The sequence below is a fragment of the Ascidiella aspersa genome, chromosome 3, assembly GCF_963924565.1.
Source record: "Ascidiella aspersa chromosome 3, kaAscAspe10.2, whole genome shotgun sequence".
In the NCBI taxonomy this organism is placed as follows: Eukaryota; Metazoa; Chordata; class Ascidiacea; order Phlebobranchia; family Ascidiidae; genus Ascidiella; species Ascidiella aspersa.
In genome coordinates, this window is record NC_139449.1 from 21,205,916 (window position 1) to 21,232,803 (window position 26,888).

Sequence of the window (26,888 nt, forward strand, 5' to 3'; positions counted from 1 at the left end):
GAGGTCTTTTGGGGCCCTGATCCACGTCATTTATAAAGAAAAAAATTAGAGGGAAAGAGCCTCAAGTTAAACCAAAACTGGACAAAACTACGGTGATAGCACCACATATGGGCCTAACAGGCTTCATTTCTGACACTTGAATGTAATTTTAAATAAAATAAAAAATAAAAACATAGCCAAATATATATGGTTTTTCACTGTTCAAGCAAAGTTTGTAAATGGTTATTTGCATGAGAAAGTTATCGTTTTGCAACATGCCATAGAGCCTACTGTACTTCGGGCTTTTCATTATTATTGACTAAATTTATTTGATGAAAAAGTGTGACCAACTCTGGATTATTTTTTTATCTTAAGACCAAACTGTTTACGGTTTTTATTCCATTGGGTGATACGGGACAGTACAAAGGATGTCATTTAAAAGTTGCTGTAACGTCTGAAACGATATATGAAAAAAAAACAAAAAAAAACATCGTGATGTGTTCAAACTTCATAAATGATGCTTAAATGGTGAGAAGGTGGAAGTGATTATAATATGCATGTTTGATCATTTAACGCATAAGTTTCGTGCAAAATACAATTGATGTTGTCATATACATTAATATCTGGTATAGTACTAAAGCGACAACCTAACAAGAGGGAATGAAACATGATAAACTAAGTACACCAGTAAAATTAGGTGCAGGACTAGGTAATTCATTACAGGCCCACTATCGAACTATATACTGTACATTTCTACTTATTTAAATCTACAGAAAACGGAAACAAACAGAAGACGGAAAGACGAGGTACGTAAAAATCCCTATAATACACGTTTCATTTGAGTGCTCGTGGTGTCATAGTAGAGAATGCGCGATGGAAGATATCGACACAAAAGCAATAAATACGAAGCAGACACAGTTGTGGTGAAAATTTACAAAAGAGCAGGACAAGATGACGAATGGAATAACACAAAGGCACTATTTTTATATCATCGAACGTATATACAAAACATCAACGTCAGATAAAGGCTAATCATCATGTCAATAAAAGCAGACAAAAATTGCGTTTAAAAAAATATTTGCAAGCGATACATACCATATCGACAATATTCAAACACGTATTTGCCAAAATTTACATCAATATCAGTATACAATAAAGCAGGGGTTCCTAAACTGGGGTCCATGAACCCCTTGGGGGTCCGTGAACTAGTTTTAGGGGGTCCGTGAAGGCCTAAGTGAAATATTAGTGTATATTTTAAAAGTTACAAATTTCTCGAAGAAAACAGTTTAATTAATAATAAAACGGTTTTGCACTGTATGTAGTTAGACTCCGTTTCACTTTCACATTTTTGGACCAAAATCAGCAGATTTATAAAGTTTATTTGTATTGTGACGCCTATTTATAACGTCATTTTTGAAATTTTTCCCCCTACCGTGGTCCACGCAAGGCCCCCAAAAAATTTTAGGGGTCCGCGGTAAAAAAAGTTTAAGAACCCCTGCAATAAAGAATTAAACTATTCCATCAAAAATTATAGTTGGCGAACACTGCTGGTGTTTTGAGAAGTTGTTTAGGAGAAATACTTTTATTGAATCTATTTGTAGACAAAACTGCCAGGTTTACTGATAAAAACAAACACTGCTATGTTTTAAAATGCACTGTTAAACTTTGACGTATGTTAATGTACGTAAATACGATCGATCAATTCTCAGTCTACTGGGTTAGCTTTTCGCGGAACCTGGTAGATTTCAGGAATTTCGGTTTCTTTGGCTGGAAAGAACAGGTGGCCGTGCTCGGGAAATATCGACCTCGGCGACTGGTACCTTTCGCCCGACTCACCGGCCTCCGAAAATACCTTAGTGTTTGCAGTTTCCACGCCTGAATCGACGCTGTCTAGCGCACCAAAGCTGCTCGCCTTCGCTTCGGAATCGGCAGCGGAGACACCGGAAGACGACGCTGTGCTGTTTCGATCTGGAGAGGCGACGGGGGACGATTTTGCAGGAATAGCGATGGGGGAGCCTTTTCGCGACAATCGACCACTTCCAGGTTTAGCGATCTCATTGTAGCCGTGTCTGGGACTTAGGCTTGGGGAACCACGCATAGGAGAGACGTCGCCCGCAACGCTGTAAAGGCTTTTCGGGTCGAGCTGCATCGGATCTTTTGGTTTGGCCGTCGCGCCTGGGTCTTGGGCCATATCATATGGGGAGTCAAGGATTACGTCGTAGGGGTCGGTTCGTCCCAGGGTGGCCGTTTTGCTTGGCGAATCTTCTGATCTGTCGAGAGTAACGGCGCCGTAAGGTACGGTGTCGCCTTGGGCGTAAATCTCTTCAGGGCTCCTGGCTGAAAATGTAAAAAATAAGAATTAAAAAAATACGTAATATTGTTGGCAGATTGCTATGTCGCTTTTATTGGCAAATAATTGTGTAATAATAGAAGTTTTTGAAACTTTGAAATTTGTACTCTAATTTCGGTTTTCCTGGCGAACCAAAAAAAAGGCTCTACCTTATTCGTAAACCAGCAACACCTAAAAATAAACAGTATACCTGAAAATGTGGGTGAACTCTGGACGCTGTATGTAATAGTCGACTGTTCTACCGTTTTTAGCGGATTTTCGTTTGTAATTTTTTCCCGAGAAGGAGAACCCGAACTTTCGTATGGATTACTCTGGATACTTGGTCGCGATGATAAATCTAAATTCGAGAATTTATTAAAATACCTTGATGCATAGCGATACCAAACCTGGGTATTGATCCTACAACTTACGAGATGTTTCAGCAAAAACTGGATTGTCGAAACATTTAGCTTCCTTCGACTTCTGTTTGTTCTTTTTAGCAGTAAATTTGGACCACATTGCTTGATTCTCGGTAACCTGTAATCAAAAAACTACATAATTCTGACGCTAACAAATCGGAGATAATATAATAACACACCTATTCAAATAAGGAATACTAAACACGGATCTGTTCACAATCTTCAGTTAAAAGAGTGGCCCAAATAAATGATGCTTATGCCATCTTCAGTGCGGTAAAATTAAAAAAAAATTAAAATTTTACCGTACTGAAGATGGCAAAAGCCCTTGCCGAAACGCATGCAAATAAAATAATGGATCTTTTATCATTTATTTGGGCCACTCTTTTTCCACTGAAGATTACTCAAATAACTTTTAAACAAAGCTTTATCATGCGGCCCTTTTTGTCATCTGTAATACTACTTTTCCAAGCTTCCAACAAGGCTTACCGCGATCCTGTCCTGTGACGTTGTGTCTCCAGCGATAACATCATTGACGAACTCTGGGTCGGTGACCAAGTTGATCTGCACCAATTTCTTCTGGCGCCGGCGCCGCACGAACAATAGCAACAAAAGCATCAGGAAAAACAGACAGATCAATACGATCGGCACTCCGATGATGACCGGATCTTGCTGGTTTGGTCCGGTCAATGATGCGGATGGGTTGTCTGCTGAAGCAGCGCTACGCTCAGGATCGTCCACCATTTTGTCGACGTGGCGCTGCAGGTGGCCCAGGTGCCTGCCGAAGCGAATTGCCACAAGAGTACGAGCGAAGAAGGGATCGATTTCGTCGCCAAGAATTCGAACAGCTGCATTGCAAATAAAGTAAAGTTGCTCGGAGAGTGTCGCTTAACCGCAGACTATGGGTTATACGTTTGTAACACCATTAGTAATACAGTATTTGGCGTTTTCACTATGTGTTAAAATGAAACAGGTATGAAATAGATAATTTTTTAATACTGTACAATTCATGGGTAGCACAGAAGCAGTTGACAAAAGCAACGGGAGTGTAGCACCTATGCCATTTCTAGTACCTACCAAACATCATATATAAATAAATTGCGAGTGATGCCGTTATCAAGCAGCTTAATGATGCAAAATTACACAACTGTTCAGTTCAATTATGTCTATTATGTGTTAACCAATGATACTAAAACGTTGGTGTGACGAACACCGAAGTCAAAACTGTCAATGACCCCGTTAGAAACAACAACATACGATATAATACCTAAATTTACTACTGATCGAAGGTTGCTCCAAAAATAAGTGCCGCTAATCGGACTCTGTGCTATGATTCACGCCTCATTTCAAACAGTTGAAATGCACACAAGTATAAGTTTGTAACTAGAAGCACATACCGATGTCCTTTCCAATTTCTTCCTCCAAACGCTGGAAAGTGTCAACAGCCATGACGAAAGCATCCACTTCCGACGTGATGCTGATCTGTATTACCAAACACAGTATATTGCATTTACATATTAATTATCGTTTTGCCAGTGCTCGTGACAAGTGATTAGGGTTGTTTAAAAACGCTTTTGTTGTCATCTGCATTTAAAACTAAAATTGCCAAAAATCTTGTTGCAGAAACATTACATACATCTGTGGAAGTTCAACCAATACACTTACCAATATATCATAATCAAATATTATCGCCAAATATTCGCAGTCATCCGTTTATGTTATTAAACTTACGAATTGTACAGCAACTATTGCGTTGGCTTCATTTCGGAAAGAACTTTTGCATTGGATAATGACTGCATCATGGAAACGATGTGTGGTTGGTAAACGGCGCACTTTATCGCATAGCAAACCAACCGTGGTGCCCTGAAATAGTTACAACATTTCGTTTGTGATATGCAATGGGGGAAAGCCTGGCTTACGAAGTTTTACGCTACCTGTTTCAATCGAGTCGCGTTCAGAACCAGTTCTAGAATAGGACAGGATGCCTGTTCTTCATCTAAATAAAATAGTCGCCAAAATTGAATAACCGAAATATTACAAATCATATATAGAATGCAAACAATTTTTTTTCATAGTTTAGATTAGTGGTTCTTAATCTTTTTTGAGCCGCGCCCCCCTTTGGTAATTTTCCTACGAAAAGCAGTTCGACATTTTCAATGAAATATCACTGAGCAAACTTGAAAATAGTGAAGTTAGCTGTCGGTCGCGCGAATCGCGAAAAAAATTGGGTTTAATTGGTTGAATTGGCGCTAAACTGTAAATTCACAAGGCTTTTCACATTGGACACACAACAAATTGCTCGTGCTCGACACATTGATTTTTATCGAGCTGGTATTGACAAACGTATTGTGAGGGTATTTACTGGACCACAGTTGTAGGGCGGTGATGTCGAGCGCAAATTAAAATGTCAAGCGCAAAAATTTAAAATTAAGTTATCGTGTTTCAATAGATGTGACGGCACACAATACAACGGCAATATTGCAAAAACGTTATAGTTTTGCGCAAAAAAGTTCAAGTCCCCCTGTTGCTAGCCTCTTACTCTATATAAAATATTGATAAAAAATAGTTCGAATAGGGGATCACTTCTAACGTTTATCAATAAGTTATCAAAATTGTTATTAATTAGAGGGGCCGTTATACCTTCGATGTTATGTAAACATGCAATGGCACTTTGGGATAGAACGTAGGAAATAAAAGAATAACAGACGCTTCGCGCGGAGCGCGAAAATTTTTTGCAGTTTCAATCGTAAAGTTGGCAAAACAGAGCTTGTACAGCGCTGTAGGAGTGGTGTACAACCCTAACGAAACCATTAGAATCATTGCAAAAAAATTTGATATTGGCTTAGAGCTCGCGCCCCACTAGAAATTGCTTGGCGTCCCCCTAGGGGGGGGGGGGCACCCCCTACGCCCCCACCCCCACCCCGGTTAAGAACCGCTGGTTTAGATGTTATAAAGACAAATTGTAACTTTGATTCAGACCTGACATCTTGCTAACTGCGTATTTGTCGAGGCAGTTTGATTTCCATGAACAGAAAAGATTCGACTCGTTACACGGCGGAATAAGGCACACCGGAGTTTCGCAGATTCCTTCGCCATAGTGAGCATACTGACACGACAGTGACGTCACGTTGTGTTCTAAATCGTACATAAACATATAAATTGGGGTTAAACAGGAACTAAAACTGTGCTAACGATAGAACGCTTTTTTCAGGTTGGCGTGTGCTTTTTATACTGGGCTACTTCAAAGTCATAAACTGTTCGAACATAAAATTGAACCATTTGGCTAATTGTTGCATTCCGTACAGCGAGGTACTTTTAGCGTTAAAGATATACCCGTCACGCATTACGATTTGTGCTTTTTGTTAATTAGATTTTGCTTTTTTTGTTAAAGCAGGATGAAAGTTAAAATGGGGTGCTCGTGAAAAAATAGGTGTTTAAAGTGGTACACAGTTGGTAAAATGCACATCGACGAAAAATGGATTGGCAAGCGCTGAACCACAGTAATTCGCTTTTGTTAAATTAATAGTTACTCATACAACATTATTATATAGCACTTACCGGTTCGCAATTCCTCTAAGAGTCGAGAAGGGCACTGGCACTTTTCGGTAGTACAGTTTACCACAGGTGGTTCAAACGCTAGAAACAAAACAAAATGCGCTAAAGATGTCTAACTGTAAATTATTTTTTTTTAAATAAAACCACTCGGTGCGTTGAGTTAGCCTTTAGCCTAGTTGTTCTCAAGCGGGGTGTCCCGGCAAAGTTCCAAATATTAAAAAGGTTTTTTTCAACCGTGTTGCACAGTTAATGTGGTGTGTCAATCACGTTTATGGTAACGTTACAGTAATATCCAGCGCAAAAACAAGCAAGAGTTCAGCGAACTATTTATAAGTTCTGTAGGGTCCCGCAATCCAAAAAAGGTTGGAAACCACTGATTTAACCTGTCGAAAAATGTTTTTATATTGTTTGTACTATTCCAAAAGAAACAATTAATTAGGTTTTATTTCCGTTTAAAAATAAAAATGATTTGGAGGTTTTTTGGCATCGATAAAACGACACGGAGATTTAGTCAAGTGTCGAAGTCATAACGCAGAAACAGAAAAAAAAATGTTAATTCATAAGAACAATTTTGGGTGTGAAAAAACTGTATCCCCGAAGCTAGAAATATCCATCTCACCTGTTTGGCATCTGTCTCCCACCCAGCCTGGGTAACAGTCGCACCGAAAGCCACTTCTATCGTTCACACAATCGCCCTGCTCACCACAGTCGGTCCGGGGCACCAGCACCGGGACCATCTCCCCTGTTACGTCATCCAATCTGGTCTCGTTGCCACGGACAACACAAAAATCCATTTCTGCGTAATTAATTACAATCGGATGGTAAGTAGCGATACAATACACACCGCGTTTTAAAAAATGAGATTGCGTTTCCGGTGGTTAACAGCATAAATATATAGGTAACAAAATAAAGAGGTTCATCAAGGTAATAATATTTTTAAGCGGTTCACAATTTCCACGCCATTTTGTTTCAAATCATCCAGGCTTGATTTTTATCTCGGTTCTGCAGCGTTACCCACATAACGCGTAATCGTATGAAATGTTTAGTAAATCCTATACCTCACTCACTGCATTATCCATTGTAAGTTTGTTTTGTTTTACTTGACGCAAGTAGTTGGTTGTGTGGCGACATACCTTATAACAGCGACGTTGTTATTAATGACACTGGGTGATGCTATCAGTTACCGTACTCAATCATCCTATAAATATAAATAACGAGTTGGTTTATTCCAACAACAAGTGTCGCCCAGACAAAATCCATTTTAACCTGATGTAATCAGCAACCAGTAGGCCATATACCACATCTCATATAGGTGCTTATTCGGTTGGATACAGCTATTTAAATTTTCACCTAATAAATTAATTTCGAAAATGAGAAAAATTGAATAGTTATATTACTTTTCTGGCAGAAACGGCCGAAGAATCCCACTGTGCAGTTACAGTTAGCCTGTCTCGGGTCATCTTCTCTCGGCGTGCATGTCGCGTCGTTCTCACACCGATTGGTAATATCTTCACAAGGTTTGATCACATCCTGACATGTAGTGTTTCCATAACCTACGAAAAACAAATAACGTAAAAAAGAAAGTATATAAACGACGAGGTGGAAAGGCAATGATTTAATATTTTGCATCGATATAAGGAAAATACTCCTGGTGCTTTCAAGAGCAAAAAATCTGTCAGGGTCGTTTGTTGTCACCAAACGGAGGTAAAGGGCAGATTACCCTTCAAAACATCTAGCGCATAGAAATCTCGCATAGTCGTCAAATTAACTTGATGTTGACATTTATTTTATCGCTGTTATTCAGAAAACATCCAACTAAGATGAACTGATCAACTGTCATTAACTTAAGATACGGTAAAATGACCTCATAGCGCATAACATATCTTATAGCGCATAAAATATATTTCTGTATCAAGAGCTATATTTTATTATGTCTGTTAAGTGTAAATCAGTTTGTGTTGTTCTTTGACATATCAAAGATTGTTTGATTTATCAACGCTTTACATAAATTTGAGCGTGCGAAACAGTCTCGATTCTGAGTCTTACATGGCGTGCTTTCTTAACATGACAGAGTCGTTGGTTCCGTAATTAGAAAAAAGGTCTACAAAAAGAATCTAACTGAAGTAGATCGCGATAACTTACCGATGACGCATTGACACTCGAAACCATCAACTCCATGAACACACTTCCCGCCATGTTGACATGGTTCCGAAACGCATGGATCAAATGCGGTTTCACATAATCTTTGAAGGAAAAAGACGATTTACATATTATGTTTATGCTGATTGAAACGAAAATAAGGCTTAAGAAACGGTTCAGCAAATAATCGTTTTTTTTACAACGCATAAGGAACACAACGTATAAGGTATGTTACAATATATGAGCTTCTTATCACATTTATTCTTGTAGTTTAAGGCAATCCATGAAATTTATGACTGTATTCACAAAAACGTACCATTCAGTTATGTACATAAACGAGTGGACTACATGCCACAGATAGAAGTCGTCAAACTTTAAACAACGTTATTTTTAGTTTGAGTTCTAATAACTTCGCAGTTCGACATATTAAAAAGTTGTTAAATAAACCCACCTTCCAATATGGTACGGTCCGCACAGGCACTGGAATGAGCCAATAATGTTGTTGCAAGTTGCGTTGTTGTGGCATATTGGAACCGGATATGAACACTCGTCGACGTCCAACTCGCAATATCTTCCCTCGAAACCCTACCAAAAAAATACACGTCTTTACTTGTGAGTGATTCGCTAAACCTAATATAATATAGCGAATTTTTATTTTCTTACGATTAATACGTTATTTTAACCTTAAAAACACTTAAAAATGAATGAAACACTAAATCCTATCTGGCGTACAAACTAATAAGAAATAGAATTATTTTAGAGCTACGGGTGAACAATTCTCACAAGTATTCAGACTTAGACTTCATGGAATTCAGAACCTTGACAACAAGGCCATGCTATCGATGGCGGCGATCTTGTTGCAATAATCAGTAATGTAAACTTTAGATTAGGCTGATAAAATTCGTTAACAAGTGTGGTGTATATGGCCCATTGTTGGCGATAAAATCGCTAAGTGTGGTCGTTGTATATTTGTGGAAGCCTCTCCTAGAAAGGATTTTGGCTGGTGGCACGCGAGGTCAATTAAGCTGTCCTGGAAAGTGGGATAAAAACAAGTGATATTGTTGGTAAACTGAGAAACAGGCATCCTAGGAACATGCCATAGTCCTGTTGCTAAAAGCTAAACTATATTTCATGATAGCCTTTTTTGTATTCGGTTTGCTGTAAAAATAGAAAATTTGTTTGTGGAATATCTTGACATGACAATAACCATTAGCTACAATTCATTGTGTAATGTGTATGGTATTTTGAAAAAAAAACAGCTCCAAAGTTATTATTGCCGTTAGACACATATCATACCTAATATAACATAAGTACAACAAACATATAGCATCCACATTGAACCAAAAAAAGTGCAAAGGATGTATCAAGCAGAATATGGTCACCAACTCTACTAAATCCGTTTCTAGTTTTGCAAGTTGTTTTACCAATAATATTAAAAAATTCATACAACATCTGGATTAAACTTAGTGGACGCGGCAACACTATATACTCGCAATACTATCCCAGTGTAACGACGTTCATGGAAAATCATTTAAAATCATTGTTAATTTCGTGTAAGTTTTTAAATCCTTTATGAGCGCAATTTGCTTCGAGCAAAATATTTGCGAAAATTCCCCCAAAATATAAACTTTAACAAGATTAGTTAGCAAACAGTTTTAGAAGGGGTCTCGTGGATCCACCTGGATTGAAAGAAAGGGTATTTTAGAAAGCACTAACACCTTTACAAAATGTGGAAATGAATAACTATAAAAAAGCTAATCATTCAAAGGTTATCTATCAGGTCGTACCTTGGCACAATTGCACATGAATGTACCGGGGCTGGGAAGGCAAGATCCACCGTTAATACAAGGATCGCTGTTGCAGTAGTTGATCTCGTTCTCGCAATGTGTCCCATTAAAACCAAGGCTGCCAAATCAACAAAATACATCAACCGCACATCATATTTACTTGTTTACATTATAGGCCTACAACAATAAAGGAAATCTGCATGGCTGTAATTTAATTATCTTTCCAAATTGCAGTAATATAGCGGTAATGATCTGCACATTTATACACACTTTCCTTTATAATTCCAACATGATTTTCGAGAAAGCAAATAATCATCTTTACTCATTCTAAATAACGCATAACGCTTACCGGCAGACACAGGTAGTTTTGTTTTGATTGTGAATGCACCGCGCCCCGTTTTGGCAAGGATTGTTCTCACAGAAAATCCTCTCCAGTGCCTCGCTGTCGTTTCCCGATACGCTGCAAAACTCGCCCGTAAATCCAAGTGGACACACGCATCTGCAAGGCGATAAGATGATAAAATGTTTTTTAAAGATACCCCGTCTGTAGTGTTTTTTAAAGATATCCCGTCTGATACTAAAGCTAATTTAAAATACAATGAAACAATATAATGGCGAATACCAGCTTGCGTTGTATGACCTGTGTTCTAAGCCTGGCTAATTAGAAGAAACAGATTGTTTGTTGCGCACGTACAAGAACATCAATATTTCGACAAACTCTTACAAATACTGCATTTCCAGGTCGACGCAGGTGGCGTTCTTGGGACAGGGGTGTCCCGAAAACTCGCACGCTCCAATCGCAACGTCACACGTTTTTCCGCCATAACCGAAGTTACAGGTACACATGAAGTCGTTCTCTGTGACGTTGTTGTTGATGACGTAACAGCTGGCGCCATTCTGGCACGGCTCATATGCGCATGGGCTGCCGACTTCGTGTTCGCATAGCACCCCCGTGTGATCAGGGGTGCACGAACAAACAAAAGAGAAGTCTGGTTGCATGATGCAAGCTCCGCCTGAAAGAAAAAATTGTATAAATTAAATTTATACTTGTGAAATTGCTCATAAAGGACTGATTTCCACAACTTTTTGATCAATCGGAAAACACCAACCCTGACCTTTTAATTTTAACCTCGAACATTTATTATTTCTATAAAAAAATTAAGTGTTGATCATGTAAATCGGAAAAGTTGTGAAGAAAGCACACCACCACGTTTGAAAAATGGGATCTTAACAATGGCCATGTTAACCGTGGTCTACTATAATGTAACAGCTGGTATATTTTGCATGTGTTAAACTAACCTCTGACAAAAATGTAACCTTATTTTAACAGTTTACAAGTTTGAAGTTTGTTTGGTATGTTTTCCAATTATTAGACAAATTCGTTTTGATTAAAATACATTCGGCAACTATCGAACAACTAGAACTGAACGTTAAGACAGTTTAAATAAATATCTGACAGCTGTAAATTGTTTAACTTCTATGCTCTTTTCTGCTGATAAATTGTACACTAAAATTTACTAAAATATAAAACAACAAAAACACAGTGGGACAAAAACAACTGGTAATTTTAGTTTGTTCGGGGCATGTAATAAAAAAACTAAACAAGATATGTCCCAAAAATAAATTTTCGGCACGTATCATTAGAAACACGTTCAACAGTTACAAGAAGTCTAGTGTATAGTGCCTGTCAAGTTTGAATAGCAAATTAATAAATATTACCAGGATAAAATAAATCTATGGAATATGCAAATTCACAAAGTATTATCAATTCATAAGTTATTTTTATTTACCGTTACTACAAGGATCGCTACGGCAAGGGCTGTGGCGATTCTCGCAGTCAACTCCGTAGTAATCGCCGGTGCAGTTGCAGGTACGGTAGCCAACGTGGTCGCTACAATTCGCACCATTTAGGCAAGGTGACGTCACACACTCGTCGATGTCAGTTTCGCATCGTGGCCCTGAGTGTTATTGTATATTTGTAGCTTTGTCGCAAACCATGTTGTATTTACGTGATATATTTAAAAATTCAAGGTTAATTAACGTGTAATCATTTGTATCTTATAATAAGGTCTGCAGGCAAAAAAATGATTTTTACAACTGTTTTTATCCAAGAAGTAAGGTATAACTCTGTTACTCTGATGCATCCAAGTCTGTTGTTTAATAGTATTAATGAAGTCTTTTTTTAAATCAAGCATGTTATACAATGTATTGCGTTTTTTTCATATAAACTAATTTGTTACAGTAATAAACTCATTAAACAATATAGCAAAGGTGGTAAAATAAAGGCAATATGGAATGACCGACACAGATCTTGCAAGTTAAATAATATATCTTAACGATTGCACAACATAAAACCTGAAATTTAAACCAGGTCTAACTCCTTCAGGTTGGACAACGCTTTACTCACCGGTAAATCCCGAGTCACACTGGCAGCTGTACGAGTTTACTCCGTCAACACAAGTTCCGCTCTCACCGCAACTCGACTCCACACAATCATCGATGTTCACGTCACAAACGTGACCACGGTAACCGCTCGCGCATGCGCATGAGAATGAGGTCCCGCTAATCCGCTGCAACATCAATATACAAATCTTTACCGTGTTGACAGCTGAAACGCATAGCGATCCACGTATTCTCAGGAATGCAATAAATCATGTAGTTAAAAACTTCCCAAACTTTTGACATCATTTAATTTTTTTTGAAGTTTTCGCGAACCTCTAGGTTTGAAAATTAAAAAATAGTATTTTGGTTGTCATGCATTTATTGATTTTAGGTGTTTTGCATCATATTTGACGTGAGCAAACAGCACATATCAAATCGCAAATGATTAAAATTTATAGAAATATAGCAGTTAGTGTAAAATTTATGTAACCATGCTTATTGTCCCTAGAAAATGCTCGATGCCCAGTTTGGGAAGCTCTGGTACTAATTAGTATACCATGTACAAAACAATTACACGGCTAGAAACTCATTTCAAAGGTTTTTTGGATAAATTTCACAGCCTATAACGTTTCCATCCCGGAAATATATTCAGACAGCAGTGTCTAGCGTTTTGAAGTGCCAATCAAAAATCTCTAAAGGGTGGCGCCATTTACTTACGGTGCAAGGGGCTCCGTGCTGGCAAGGCTGGCTCTGGCAAACGTCAATCACTGTAAGAAAAAAAAGAAACGGAAATTAGAATGGGTCGCGAAACATGTGGCTTGTTTTACCGAGTACGTGCTGTGACGACATACACGTTTACATTGTCAAAAAAGTGGCGTGATTATGTCGCCATAAGTAACTTTGGCATAAATATTGCAGAAAGTTTGGAGAATAACTTTGGAGATATTGCAAGAAGTATAAAAGACTTTAAAAAATACACAACTGTAATAAACACGTTAATTGAAACACACCTATATTTGAATAAAAACACAAAGTGTATATTTCAAAATAAATGTTGGGGGAAAAATAGATGGCGATGACCCTTGTCAGGTTCAGCCTATGCCGACAGGCGACACAAGGTGGTAAATCAAAATGCTAGCCACAATTATTGAGCTGCCAAAATCTTACAATAACACACAGTCGCCATTTACGAGCGCTGCGTGTGACAATCTCGTGCGAATGTGCGGTCAATCTTTATCAGGACTCTATGAGCATTCGTTCTGCGCGTTACGAATTCTCGCCCGAGGAAAGCGGTGCAAATCGTGAGTACATGCACGTTAACGTTAGAAGACAATCCATTTGCGGGCAAAGCAAAATGCGATTATGACGCGAAGGTAAACGTCTTAAGATCGCGTCCGTCACATGCGGGTGGCTCGAAGTCCGATCGCAATGGACAAGCATTGGTCGGTCATCTGTTTACGATACGTGTTTTAATTCAGCGCCCGTAAAATCACAAAGCGACAAGGAGAAAACGTTCTCCAGATAGGGTGGGCGGAAATTGACGGCGAGGTCGCGTCGGACCAGATTAGAGGAAATTCGTGCAGAATTCGTGGCGATAATGATTCGTCACGACAGCCAGCTATTACGACAAAGGGCGGTAAAGCGCATTCGCCGCCGCCACTACACACGATGAGAATAACCGGAATTCGAAATCGATCTTACAATTTTGGCGCGAGAGCCTTTAGGAAAAACGAACAGTATGAACTTGCAGTTATTCCATGCTAAAAGAGTTCATTAGAATTTTCAACTAATAACTGATCAATATATTGTTAAAGTTAAGGCTCAAATAGTGTTTTGGTTGTGTGGCCGAGAAGTCATTGAAACGCTATGAATGAAACTGATATATGACTAATTTCAACATTTGCAGTAAAATCTTTGCAGTTTCATCACTTTCGCACCCAGCACAATTTAATAGTTAGAGTCACTCAGTTGAAAATATTTCTAATACCCCTTCCTTCTTGGTCGCAAATTACTACATAACAACTTACTGTGGTCGCAGTTCTTTCCTTCAAAGCCAGGTTTACAGTGACAGGTGTAGTTGGCAAGCCTATCCTCACAACGTACCGTGTTGACCATATAGCAGGGGTTGGGATCGCATTGGTTTGGATCTGAAATGCAGTGCAACGTACGGTTGATGGTTATCCCAGCTTATCCCAGCGCTTCTTAACGATGCGCCATGGAAATTTGCCAGGTGCGCCGCGCGCAAAAAACAAAAAATATATTTTAATCTATAAAACACATATTTTTTCACTCTTTTATTCGCCTTAGACCATTGATCTCACAGTACTTTCAAGATATGACACTATGAAGCCTATGTTAGAAAAATTGCAAACAATTAGAAAAGAACACAGTTTACAGGTATAACAAAAAAGTTCGCGCTTGCTTCGCTCCCCAGCTGCGCCGCCACGTACGTTTTTAAATGGAATATGAACAATAAATGCATTGTAACATATTTTCCATATAGTTGTCAAATAAATACGCGAACTTTAGATTTTACTACATGCGTGACATTGTTCTGTTTACTTATGCATTAAGTAAAGTCGTTGTGTCTTTCGCAACTAGTAAAAAGACTACAAGCTGCATGTTGATTAAAGAGGAGACAAGACTAGAGCCACGTCAGACAGTGTCGGTCATTATCGTATTCATAAATAAAAGCGTTTTTTTATCTCAGATTGCGGAAAGACAAATGCAGAACGCGCCACATCAGGACAGGGCAAACTGCAAAGACGAGACACGTGGCAACCAGCAAGTCACTCAAAAGGCAATACCACGTACGCAAAATTGTAATAATTTACAGTAGTTACGTCGGGCAGTATACTCAGCCTCGACCGTGTAACATGTTTTCAATTAAAGCATATTCTGTTAATAAAAATCGAGTCGTTTGTTTTGAATAGCATTTAACATGATAGCGAGTCGCTACTGTTTTGACTGGGGTGTGAAATTCTTTTCTCAGAATCGCTAATGAGTAAAACATTTCCGGTAGTAAAGCTGGCAACGAATATTGATTTAAAAGCGTCGTCTCCAAGAGGCTTGATTTTTAATAGCCATCCTAAATGCACAGATTTCTTCTTTGCCTTTAAATATAATTGGCATGATAAGTTATAATCTTACCTATGTACCGTCTCCAATATTCGTCCTGAAAATAAAAAACATAATCAATTGATTAAATCATTATGAATTTGAGTTAATATAACATATATATAGTGAACCTGTATTATATGACACACGACTATCATGGAATCGTTGTATTCTAATACAATTAAAAACATCATTTGTTCCGTCAAAACCATTGCGGTTAATTGAAAAAACATATCATGCATAGGTTTTGCAGTCTATAAACACGTAAAAAAGTGTGTAAAACCATAAAAAATAGCCAAGAAAATTATTGTAAATAAGGCTATTCAAGCCGAACGTTCTCCTTATCGTCAATGCGAAAACAAACAACAAGGTCGTACAAAAACTTAAAATATCGCTTTTCTGAAAAAAAAAAAATATATATTTTTACAGTTCAGTAGTTTCCTTGCATTATGTTTAAATTGTCTACTCTTACCGTCAAAGCGTCATCTTCGAAGGCCTCTCTTGCCTCCTCCCTGGAGCAGCTCTCCTCCTCACATTCTCGCTCTATATCTCCTCCCCAAACCTCCTCGGCTCTGTGCCAGCTGTTGGCCCGCTTCGGACGTCGTTTGATGAATTGCGAGGCAACATGGCGGGGCAGGAACACTGGAATAAAATGGGCTAGGTTGAAGGCACTCATTTTTAGAAGCCCTCTTTTTGGTTTAACGTTGTTAGCTCTCCTAGTTAAATTTGCAGTGCGGGCAGTTTAAGGTAACGAGTAAAATAACGTGTTTCTCAAGGCCTAAACAAGACAAAACATTCTTGGGAAAGGTGCAATATAGCATACACTAAACCGCTGGCGCTTGCTGAGACGTGACTATAGTGTTAATACAAATTCAAATTGGGAGACTTGACTGCATCGGTAGTAACAATCAGTAAGCCCTCTCACCTTTTAATATTCCAAAAAATGAAAAAGGGGATAAGCGTAAACTTGATACAAACAATGCACTATTGCGACTTCCGCAAAGTTTATTATATTCCGTTACTTGAACTTCGGTTAAACGGACAAATCGTGATAAAAAATCTATTACGCACAAACAAACCGTGGCCGGTAGTACCGTTATATCAAATTCCGATGTCTATCGTAAAACCGCGAGAATAAACGACCCAAATTATTTCGCATCTCTCTAGAAAAAAAAGGATGATTGTGATGATGACAGCCTATAGCCGTTGCGGATCGTTGGGAAACCAGACTTGGACGGAAATCTCCTTTCTGTATTCGATCAGTTAACGAACTGGGTGACATTTAAATAATCATTTTAGTCTTCCTTCACATTCATGGGCAAGTGTATTGAGGTTTTACTAAACAATACAATACTTCAGATTACGATATTTAGGTGCTATATCAGGGGTTCTTAAACTTTTTTCACCGCGGACCCCCCAAATTTTTTTGCTTCACGTGGACCACGGTAAGCAAGAAATTTAATAAAATGACGTCATGAATTGACGTCACAATACAAACAGACTTTAAAATCCGCAGTTTTCGGTCCACAAAATGTGAAAAGGAAAATAGAAATAGAGACATTCAGTGCAAAAACGTTTTATTTTTAATTAAACTCTTTCCCCCTAAGGGGTCCATGGACCCCAGTTTAAGGACCCCTGTGCTATATAAAGCCTATACGTTTCTGTATGAGCAAGTATGGATTATAGTTATATTAATGTCTTGCATAACGTAGAGTCACTCAGTAAACATGACCTTCCATCACAGGATAGGCCACGTTAATGCTTGAAAATTTTAAAAGTTGACAAAACAAATCAAAAACATGCCCAATGTCGGTTTACGTTTTTTCAATCAAAATAAAATAAAGGCAAGGTTTAAATGGGATGTAAAATGTCACAACCCGATGCGTGATGCGGTGAACCGCAGATGAGCCTTTGTTTACCAGAATTAAAACCATAGGCACGGTTCAGCTAAGAGTCACTGCCTGACTCCCACTCACACCTATAAATTTCCGCATTAGAAACATTACAGCCACGAAGCCGCACTGGTCGTTGTGAGTGGTAGAGTGAAATTGCCTTTCGCATTCCGAGCGGGATTTTGCGACGGAGATTAAAGCTTAAAAGAACGGTTAATCCCAAGTTGAGTGTAGCATCGGCCGACGAAATGCGATTGGCAATCAAAGGTGCGTTTGTTTATGCTCAAACTTGAATTTGTGACGAAACAGTGGGTGACCGAAAAGCGTAGTTCTCCAAAGGACAGATGAATCGGTGTTTTATGCGAACCCGCTTTAGGTTCGCTACAGGGCAAATAAAGCAATAAACAAACGGGAAAACTTCAAAAGGGAATTATTGCGAGCATGAACGGAGAAACGGCATTGCAAAAGCAGTGGCTTTTCTCTTTTGTGATAGAAGAATTGTTTCTATTGTATGGAATTTTGTGAATTACAAAAAGAGAAACGCGTAGGCTACTGTCCTTCCAACCCCGTGTAGGCGATAAAATGTGCAAACTATTTACCTAGCAAAAAAACTCAAGATATTTTTCCACATGTACAACTATAGTGTACTGCAAAATATTTCCATCTATACCTTTACCTTACCTAATGTTGATTATTAGGTCAAACATTTTCCAAATAATATTAAAGAAGGTCGATTACGATTAAAGCGGAAAATCGAAGACTCGACTTATCCCAAGTCGACGCCAAAAGACGACAATCAAAGAAAAAATGCACTGTCACTGTATAGTTCGTTCGTATTATGCGTCGTTGTTTGAGTTCGCGTTTGAACTTTTGGTTAATTTTAGGAAGTGTTTATAAAGATGTTTACGTTGTAAAACATCATAAGTTTGTTGTTTAGATACAAATTGAAACTACATGTCATAGATCTGTTAGACTGCCTAATGTAGCGCAGCTCCGCATTTTTACATGCTGCACCGATAAGTTGTTTCCTAAGTTTAGCGACACGCCTTTTAAATATTACTTCAGCCAACACTATTTTTATCCATCAAAACGTAATGTTAACATTATGTAGTTCCCTCAATGTTTTCAACGAGAAGCATTACGAAAAATTATTAGTTCGTTTAACAATACTCCACTTATTGTTTTCGGTTTATAAGTTTTGGATTTTATTGCAACATGTGTTTGTGGAACATATCTATTAAAAATGTAGGATAAACTTGTGTATATTGTATTTATAAAACACACATGTAATCTTTTTGAAAGCTTTTTCGTTTATTAAATTTTATTTGTCCTAACATTATGAGAGGCCCGTTTTACACACTTTTACACATGTTGACTTCAAACTCAAATGATATGCATGTTGTTTACCCTGGGTCATTCATCATTTTGAGTTTTTGTTTTAGTCTTAAATACCACTTTTTGACGAAAAAGCTGCAATAAAAAAAGTAATTAATTGCAATCATCTGCATTTTTAGAAAAAAATGTTAACAATAGAAACCCTGTTTTTTGATCTGAGAAAATCATATGAAACACGAGTTCCCCAAGGGAGCTTGCCACATCCCCCTAACAACTTTCTTTCATTTTCGCGCTTCGCGAGAATCTCGCTTTTGCTTCTAGTGTTTTATCTTAGATTAAAAAAAAACATAATAGCACAAAAACGTGAAATTATAATATTCTGACAACTTAAAACGATATAAAGACCTTTAGTCCATGCATTACCTTTGCGATTCGATTTATATCAAGGCAGTGTGTGGTGTTATAAAGAGTACTTCATTAGGACGTCACGTTTCGATGTAACCTTGCAACGTCGCGTTATGGCGTAAATTTGTGACATCATCTCTAATTTTTTCCCCAAAGATACATCCCCAAAATAAATAAAAAACTGGATTTACCCCTTCGGCGGCCCATAATAGAATATGCGTGTGTGTCATTATCGTTCGTCAGACTTAAAACAATGCGTATTGTAATGGTTTAGTTTCTAAGAGATCATTTACAGAAAAAAAGGCGCGTAGTCCCATTCACTTCTGTAAATAAGAACGCAAAACAGCAACATTTTTAGTTATAAAACAATTACCACCTGTGTCTAAGCACGAATGCCCAGTTCTTCCGCGAACGCATCTCATCGCCCCCGTGATAGGGTCGCACTCGTGCTGTTCACTGACTGGCTGACAGAACATTGTACAAGTTGGTCCGAACCAGTCACGATTGCACACCAGCTTGACAAAGGCCGCAACGATGGTATTTCCTGTTAACCGATGGTTAAAGGTTAAACTAATGTCAAACGGCACCTCTCCCTAAGTGTTTAAGGGTGCACAGAAGAAAACAGGCCTAACTTTTCAAACTTGCGTTAGTGTTCCACAAATTTCATGCCATTCATAAACCAGTTAATCTAGTTTTGCAAAAACGACGTAAAAACAGCAGAAATCTGGATATGGTCCGCACCCCAATCCTGCGAAACGTTTTTCTGCAGGCGAACGCTTCGTTAGAAATTACCCGAAAAACAAACACAAATAAACTTCTGCAAAAGGACGCTCAGCATCCGAGGTAGTGCGGGCTATTTGTTTTTTTATCCAATGGAAACGCGCGGTTTTGGTGGATTACAAAGTCGTGACGAAGATATCGAGACTATATGTGATAAGCGGACAACAAAGTGAGGTCAACTTTGCACACAGTTATCTTATCGAAAGTCAGGCTTTAATTGAGACTAGAAAATGTGAATTGCGCATCAAGAATCGCATCAACACTTTTGCCTAAATATAGAGTGTAAAAGCTTGAAGCTTGCACTGCGTATAAAGGTTGTTCGGGTATAGTTCGGGTATACTGATAAGGATAGTGATTTACCTTCGGATGATTTCATCTGCAACACTTGTGATGTGGACGAAATCTGTTCGGTTATTTCGGATGACAATAGGACCTTCGGCCGTTTTGTTGACAACCGAAATGCAACACCCAGCAGAAACCAAGCTTTCTACATTGAAAAAAAAAACATTTACCAAGTGAAATGTGTGACGCAAAAATTGTACAAGTTACAATCACGACTTTATAATTCGTACGGAAATAGGTCTTGTTGGGAATTTCCTAATTTTGTTAATTACCATACAACAGCCATTAGGCAGGCAATTTACTTTGCAGCGGCTCAAAAATCTTACTTTGTCATGTCGAACTGGCAGTCGTACAATATTGTGTGAGAAGGGGTGGTCGATCTGCAGTAAAAAATGGGTTCATAAAGGTATTTGCGAGGGGCAACACAAACTGACGCACAAATGCGAGACAATAAATATTATTTAACATAAAGCGACTTTAATACAATTAGACCAAACCACACATCAAAATACTAGCAATTGCAAGAACTATAGTAAAATGAAACAAAAACAAAGATCTTCTTAATAAGCCATGTGCAAGAATAACAGGAACACCCGAGCGTTTTGCACATTGATAAGTAATTAAGGAATGACTTTTAATTTAATTTTCAACTTAATGCAGCAAATTACGAGTTACGGTAATCGCCCCGGCTGGGCAATTTCTGCCTAAATTGCAATTTATTAGCTAGCGTGGAAACGTGGGATCAAACTATTTAAGTTTTAAAATACTATTTAACAATCCAATTTATTCCGGTTGGATAATGTGACGACAGACTGTAAAACATATTTTAAAGGCCTTCAAAACTTAGCTGATCCGCGACGTTTTGAACCGTTCCAAAACCTTAAAACGCGACTTGAAAATAAACTTTGGAGCATAATGGTTGGAGGTTGTAGTAAGACGTAATAAGAATATCAAAGCCCATACATAAGAAGGTATCATTTTGAACGTTTCGAATAACTCTTTATTCATTTTCAACATCGATGTTGAAAATGAATAAAGAGTTATTCGAAACGTTCAAAATAATACCTACTTCTGTAAGGGCTTTGATATTCTTATTGCGACTTGAAAAGCTTTTATGTTTACTGCGTGGATGGACACACTCGTGATTAATGCGAAAAATGAATGCGATTTAATACAATTATGTCTTATAATATTTGTTTCACCGATACAATAAAAATTTGATAGTAGTATACCTTGCGTGCATGGAGCTTGGAACAAGTTATTACATCCCACTGATCAAGATAGCTATCAGCACGATTGCCACGCGACAGGGCCAAGCAAAACGAGTCAACTTTAATGGTTTCCAGTGACGGATCTGCATCGAAACTTAGCTTTTCCTCCAAATCCTTAACTTCCGAAGACTTGCCTTTTCTAACAAAACCGATCTCTACGAAGCCTTGTGGCGTATTAGAGTCTACTTTTGCTGCAACGGCGATGCAAGCTTGCAATAGTAAGCACAACGTAATATCAACGATGGCCTGCATGTCGCTTCCCTGTGGTCTGTTGTTTTAAAGTTCTATTTTTGCAAATCAAGCATAATATATTGAAATATTAGGTAAATTATTCCTCTAACGCGCAAGTGACCTGCAAGTGAATGCAATTTAAGACATATGCAGAAAATTGACAAAAAAATTGATCAAGGATTAATTCACCAGTGCGAACAGTCGATTTATTGAACAAAACTGGATTAAATTGTAAATATGATTTAAAACTATTATCCGTAACTTACAAATACAGAGAGTCAGAAATTACTGTAACACCTTGCCGCAATCACTAAACTAAACGAACATATTCCTTGCGATAAAGCTGCCCAAAACAGAAACAAAAACAATTTGCTGCGTTTTGCAAATTCGTTTGTCAGCTTTGCACCGCACCGCACCGCCCCGCCCAAGTTAGCTTTTCATTTTTTCAAACTAAAAACTGTTCCGGAACCAAAGATGGCAATGCCAAGAAACGGACAAAAAGGCCAAACACGTTTACTACGCGATGTAATTATTCATACGCCGCCTGTCATATTTCAGCATTCATTTACACACCCAGAGGCACGTAACGACAGTTCAAACATTTTTTTCCCTGATCCGCTTAATGCTTAAACAAAAGAAACGCGATATTTTCAAACTTACAAATTAATGGTTGTTCGTAAATTGTTGCCTGCAATGTTATATAACGTAACAACCTTTAGTCTTCGTAGTATAGGGCGCATACGCTGCAGTAACTAGTTTTGGATCCACCAATCTCAGCAGCGGTATATATGCGGCCTTGTTTTATAGCGTTCTTCCCTTTTCTCTATGGCGAAAAGACTTTTTTACTTGAAACAAGAATTCTCGGATACCGCTGCTTTTCTCGCAAAACGCCGCAAACCACATACGAAAACACTTACATTGTGACTTCGCAAAACGCGATGTCACTGCAATTTCTTTACGTCATTGTGCAGCGCAGCACGCACTTTTGCCTCATTACAACGGTTTTCCTCCAGCCGCGGCCTGTCTGCTGTCATAAAAGTGTGCATCTATGATTGGCAGTTATAGTCTGGTGTTGAGCCTGTCTTCACAAGAGCCAGAGCTGACTTTTTTACTGTGGACAGTGGCGCGCTGTTCTTCGCAACTTATAGCCTGGGTGGGTTAGCTGCGTAACAACATCGAAACGTCATCCGATCTACTTAACCTATATTTTGCTTGTGCAAACACGCTTCTTTTTACAGTGGCTTAACTTATCGTCTTTTATACACCGATGTTTTTGTAACTTCAGTCAATTTATTGCTGTTGCTGTTGCTACGGTTGTACCAAAATTACTCTTTCCTTGCCCTCAACAATACTGTCATGCGGGGTATTCATACCACACAAAGATTCTATCAATTTCCCAGTTAGCTTGACATACCTTTGGACTAACTTCAGTAACAGAGATAAGTCCAGGGTATATGCATAGAGGGCCTTTCCGTTAGGTCCGTACAAATCATTTAATGGATTAAATATATAGAAAAAATGTGAATGATTTTTATCATCTATGTGTTTTCATCATTGTTTAAAACTTACCAACAATCGGGTACCGATTTCATTTAATTTCTGTTTGTTCACCGCGTCATAATATTAAACTATAATGATGACATGATTTGACATTAACGCTTCTTATGGCGACCCTGTTTGAACTTGCTCATTTCTTTCTCTTTCTCCTATGCTCTTAATTCTGCCTCTGCCTCTCTTTGCACCAGTTAGGTGCAAGTGCTATTATGGAATCTCAATTAACCGCAGAAGAAAGACATCAATAGCTTTCACCCAAACAAACGGCTATTGTCACAAGAAAGCCTAGGTGTACCACGGAGTCCATTGCGCGTGTGATCACAAGAAATGCTGCGATTTACCAGTAATCCTCGAGCAACAAGATTGAGTCGAAGGTTCACAACGGATTGTAATTAGGCTGCTAGGCGTAATTTAATTTTGGAGCTCTTGCTTGGAAAACAACTTGTTTGTGACGAAGTCCAGAAAAGCGCAACAACTTCTTAAAACTTTTCCTCCAACATCTGTTTACGCTTGTTTACTGACAGCGCCAATTCTGTTTTTTCCGCCATTTTACTTTTATCTTGCCTGTGCAACATTCGGACATAGGTCATCGCATCGTTTCAACGCTATACTTTTTTCGTTAGGTGCATTGCAAAGCGCTTAAACCGCACTCGTCCTTACAGTTTACACCTTGTATTGGCAGAATATGTGACGCAAAGCAAAGATAGCAAATAACCGAGATGCCCCACATACCTCAAAATAGTAACCACGGTTGGCGATAAATTATATGTGACCGACCCTGAGCCTGACCGTGGGCATATTGTAAAAACGGATAGCGCAACGGGCATGACGCTTCATAGCTTGTTTGTTTGTTGGTATACGCCCCAAAACCTTACGCGCTTCAGATTACGTCAGAAGCACAAATTTTGATCCTCTGCGATAAATATTACCGACGCGAAAATTTTAATGAAAGAAAGACAACTAAAGTTCGCCCATGCTTGCTTTTGTCATTTTTACTACGAAGCGGAACACCATACAGACTGAAGAGTTATCTTTTAGCAAATGGTAACACATATTTATTGCACCACTTCGTTGAAGCCACTATTACGGGGCTACTCAACTGTTTTTAGCAAAGGTCCAGTTACAAAGATTTATAATTTTCTTAGGCCCATTATAACTCTCATGAAATAATTTACAGACGCACAAAATGGAATTGTGTATATAATTTACATAATGTCCTTCGCTTAAACTGAGAATTCTGTAATGTCCGTTACAAGAAAGGGTTTTCAATGAACAGCAGCAATTGTTTGCCAAACCAAAACTCATCAAATCGCATTGCTATGTAAATACTGAGACAAATAAGGTTCGGATTCAACACTGAAAAGGGCAGGACCGCGGTCCGCTAGTTGAGTAGCCCTGCACTATTGTAAATCAGTCGCGCCATAATCCTCCGTGGAATGATGGCATAACAACTCATCGATACGAAAAAACAACAACGTTGACAAAAAAAAATAGGATACAAAAAACACCGTAATGAAAAGACGTGTTTGACTTTTTGAATTATTTATGTATGCAGAACAAGTTCGGCGCGAAGATCGAACTCTCTTACGAGTTTACGGCGGGCAAAATTTCCACACGTGGGTACGACGTGCTAAAAATTGCAATGTTGACGGATAAGTATGTAACGGATATATGAGATTTTTGCGCACCAGCTGCGTAAAATTTTTCCTTTCGTGGGTGACAAATAAATACTGAAAGTATATAAACTGTTGCTACACCAGGCATAATATTATTCAAAAACAGATCATAAATTACAATTACCAAAGGAACTGTTTTTGATTAAATACTAAAAGCATTGGTTGTGTTTTCTGAAAAGGGAACAGTTGTACGACAATTTTGTTTATTTTATTTACAACTAGTCATGAAAACGGTAAATCGAAATCATTAAAGCTAATTAGTTACCAAATAATAGAATGCAAGGCAAGCACATCGTGTAGGTTGGAAAGAATTCGCAAGGCAGATGCTGTTTATACGTGCCTGGCAAAGTGCCCGGCAACTCAGTGACTGTTGCAAATCGCATTAAACAGTCGTTTAGCCTCGAGATCTGGGTTGGTTTGCTTAAGTCATCAGGCGCAAATACACCACCCAAAAGCGATCTACATCAGTAAGAAAATCAAGGAGAAACAGCTTCCATTTGTCGTTAGCGGTAGCCAATTTCCACGCCTTGTCGCAGCTACAAACACTTAATCACATTTGAAATGCCTTCATAGCACAAACTAGATGCCGTTAACCTTTATATGATGCTTGTTTTTCACTTTCGATGTTAAGTAACTGTTCCAAATAACTTTTGCCTTAGAATGAACACTGTATTTCAAGTTTTAGTGGTCCAACTTTCATTTATCGTTTCTTTGTGTGTTCTTACCACCTTATTTTTACCAGTGCTTTTCTCACTTACTTAACTTTGCTACATCTCACTTTTCATTTGTTTTAATCCTTAATTTTTCACGCATTTCGTTGACGCCCTTTAATCAATATAGTTCCGTTTAAAACTCGCACCTTTTTCTCCTCCACTGTCGTTCTGGCAAACAAATATATAAAGATTTGGCAGCCTATTTTATTTTAGACAATGCCGAACGAGCCTAATAAAATTGTTCGAACTATGCAAAGCGTTTTAGCCGCCTTTTAAGCGTTGGCCTCTAATTTGGTTTTAAGCCTATTACTGTTCTACAGTTTGCCTTTCGCAATACATTTTAAAGACGCCTCTTGTAACGCAGATATCTGACAGACCGTAAATACGGGACCTCATTGTTTGGCGTAAGAGAAAAAGGTTTGTTTTCCCCTCAACCAAAATTAGCAAATGGATATTAAACTTGATTTAAAATGTCAAAATATGATTTTTAAATTTATTTTTTAATGACTTTTCAAACGATATTTAGGACGTTGTGCGTATTTTTTTACTATAAGCGCATGGGTTTATAAACCTGATTTTTTGGGCTTACCCGCACCCTTTTCTACTTCACAGATCGTCATGGAAGGCTATCACTTCATGCGGAAGTTTCTGCCACTTTTAACAATTTTCATTCACACCAAACTGAGTGCAAATCTATCTTACTCCTGTAGCGGAAATACATACTTATCCATTTCCACCGTAGGCTAGTTTTCTATACTTATATTGCTTGTACTTTAAAAACATCATGCCCCTCTATATACAAAAAACGACATTCGTAGCATTAAAAATCAACAATGTTTTGTTCGAAAGGATTTTGCTAAACACTTGCTGTTCCGCTTAAGTGTTTTGCCACAATTTATCATTGAATGGAAGCATCACGCAACGTTTAACGTGCAATGCAAAGTGTAAGACAAACAAACCCACGTTTGAAGCTTAAAATCGTCAT

At 38.3% G+C, this 26,888-nt stretch overlaps 1 protein-coding gene across 1 annotated transcript; it reads right to left on the minus strand.

Annotated features, from left to right (window-relative positions):
* Positions 1–1,543: 1,543 nt before the first annotated feature.
* LOC146160765 (uncharacterized) lies at positions 1,544–21,981 on the minus strand. Its single transcript, XM_083385013.1, has 26 exons — positions 21,691–21,981; positions 20,785–20,838; positions 20,477–20,603; positions 19,713–19,880; positions 16,177–16,346; positions 15,738–15,762; positions 14,615–14,734; positions 13,305–13,354; positions 12,613–12,775; positions 11,996–12,163; positions 10,930–11,218; positions 10,555–10,704; positions 10,206–10,323; positions 8,870–9,003; positions 8,422–8,522; positions 7,677–7,832; positions 6,899–7,075; positions 6,283–6,360; positions 5,704–5,859; positions 4,659–4,720; positions 4,456–4,587; positions 4,122–4,206; positions 3,214–3,572; positions 2,740–2,845; positions 2,520–2,666; positions 1,544–2,316 (listed from the first exon to the last, which is right to left on the minus strand). The coding sequence occupies exons 1-26, from the start codon at positions 21,979–21,981 to the stop codon at positions 1,685–1,687; spliced, it is 4,218 nt and encodes a 1,405-aa protein (XP_083241139.1). The 3' UTR covers positions 1,544–1,684.
* Between the last annotated feature and the right edge of the window lie 4,907 nt (positions 21,982–26,888).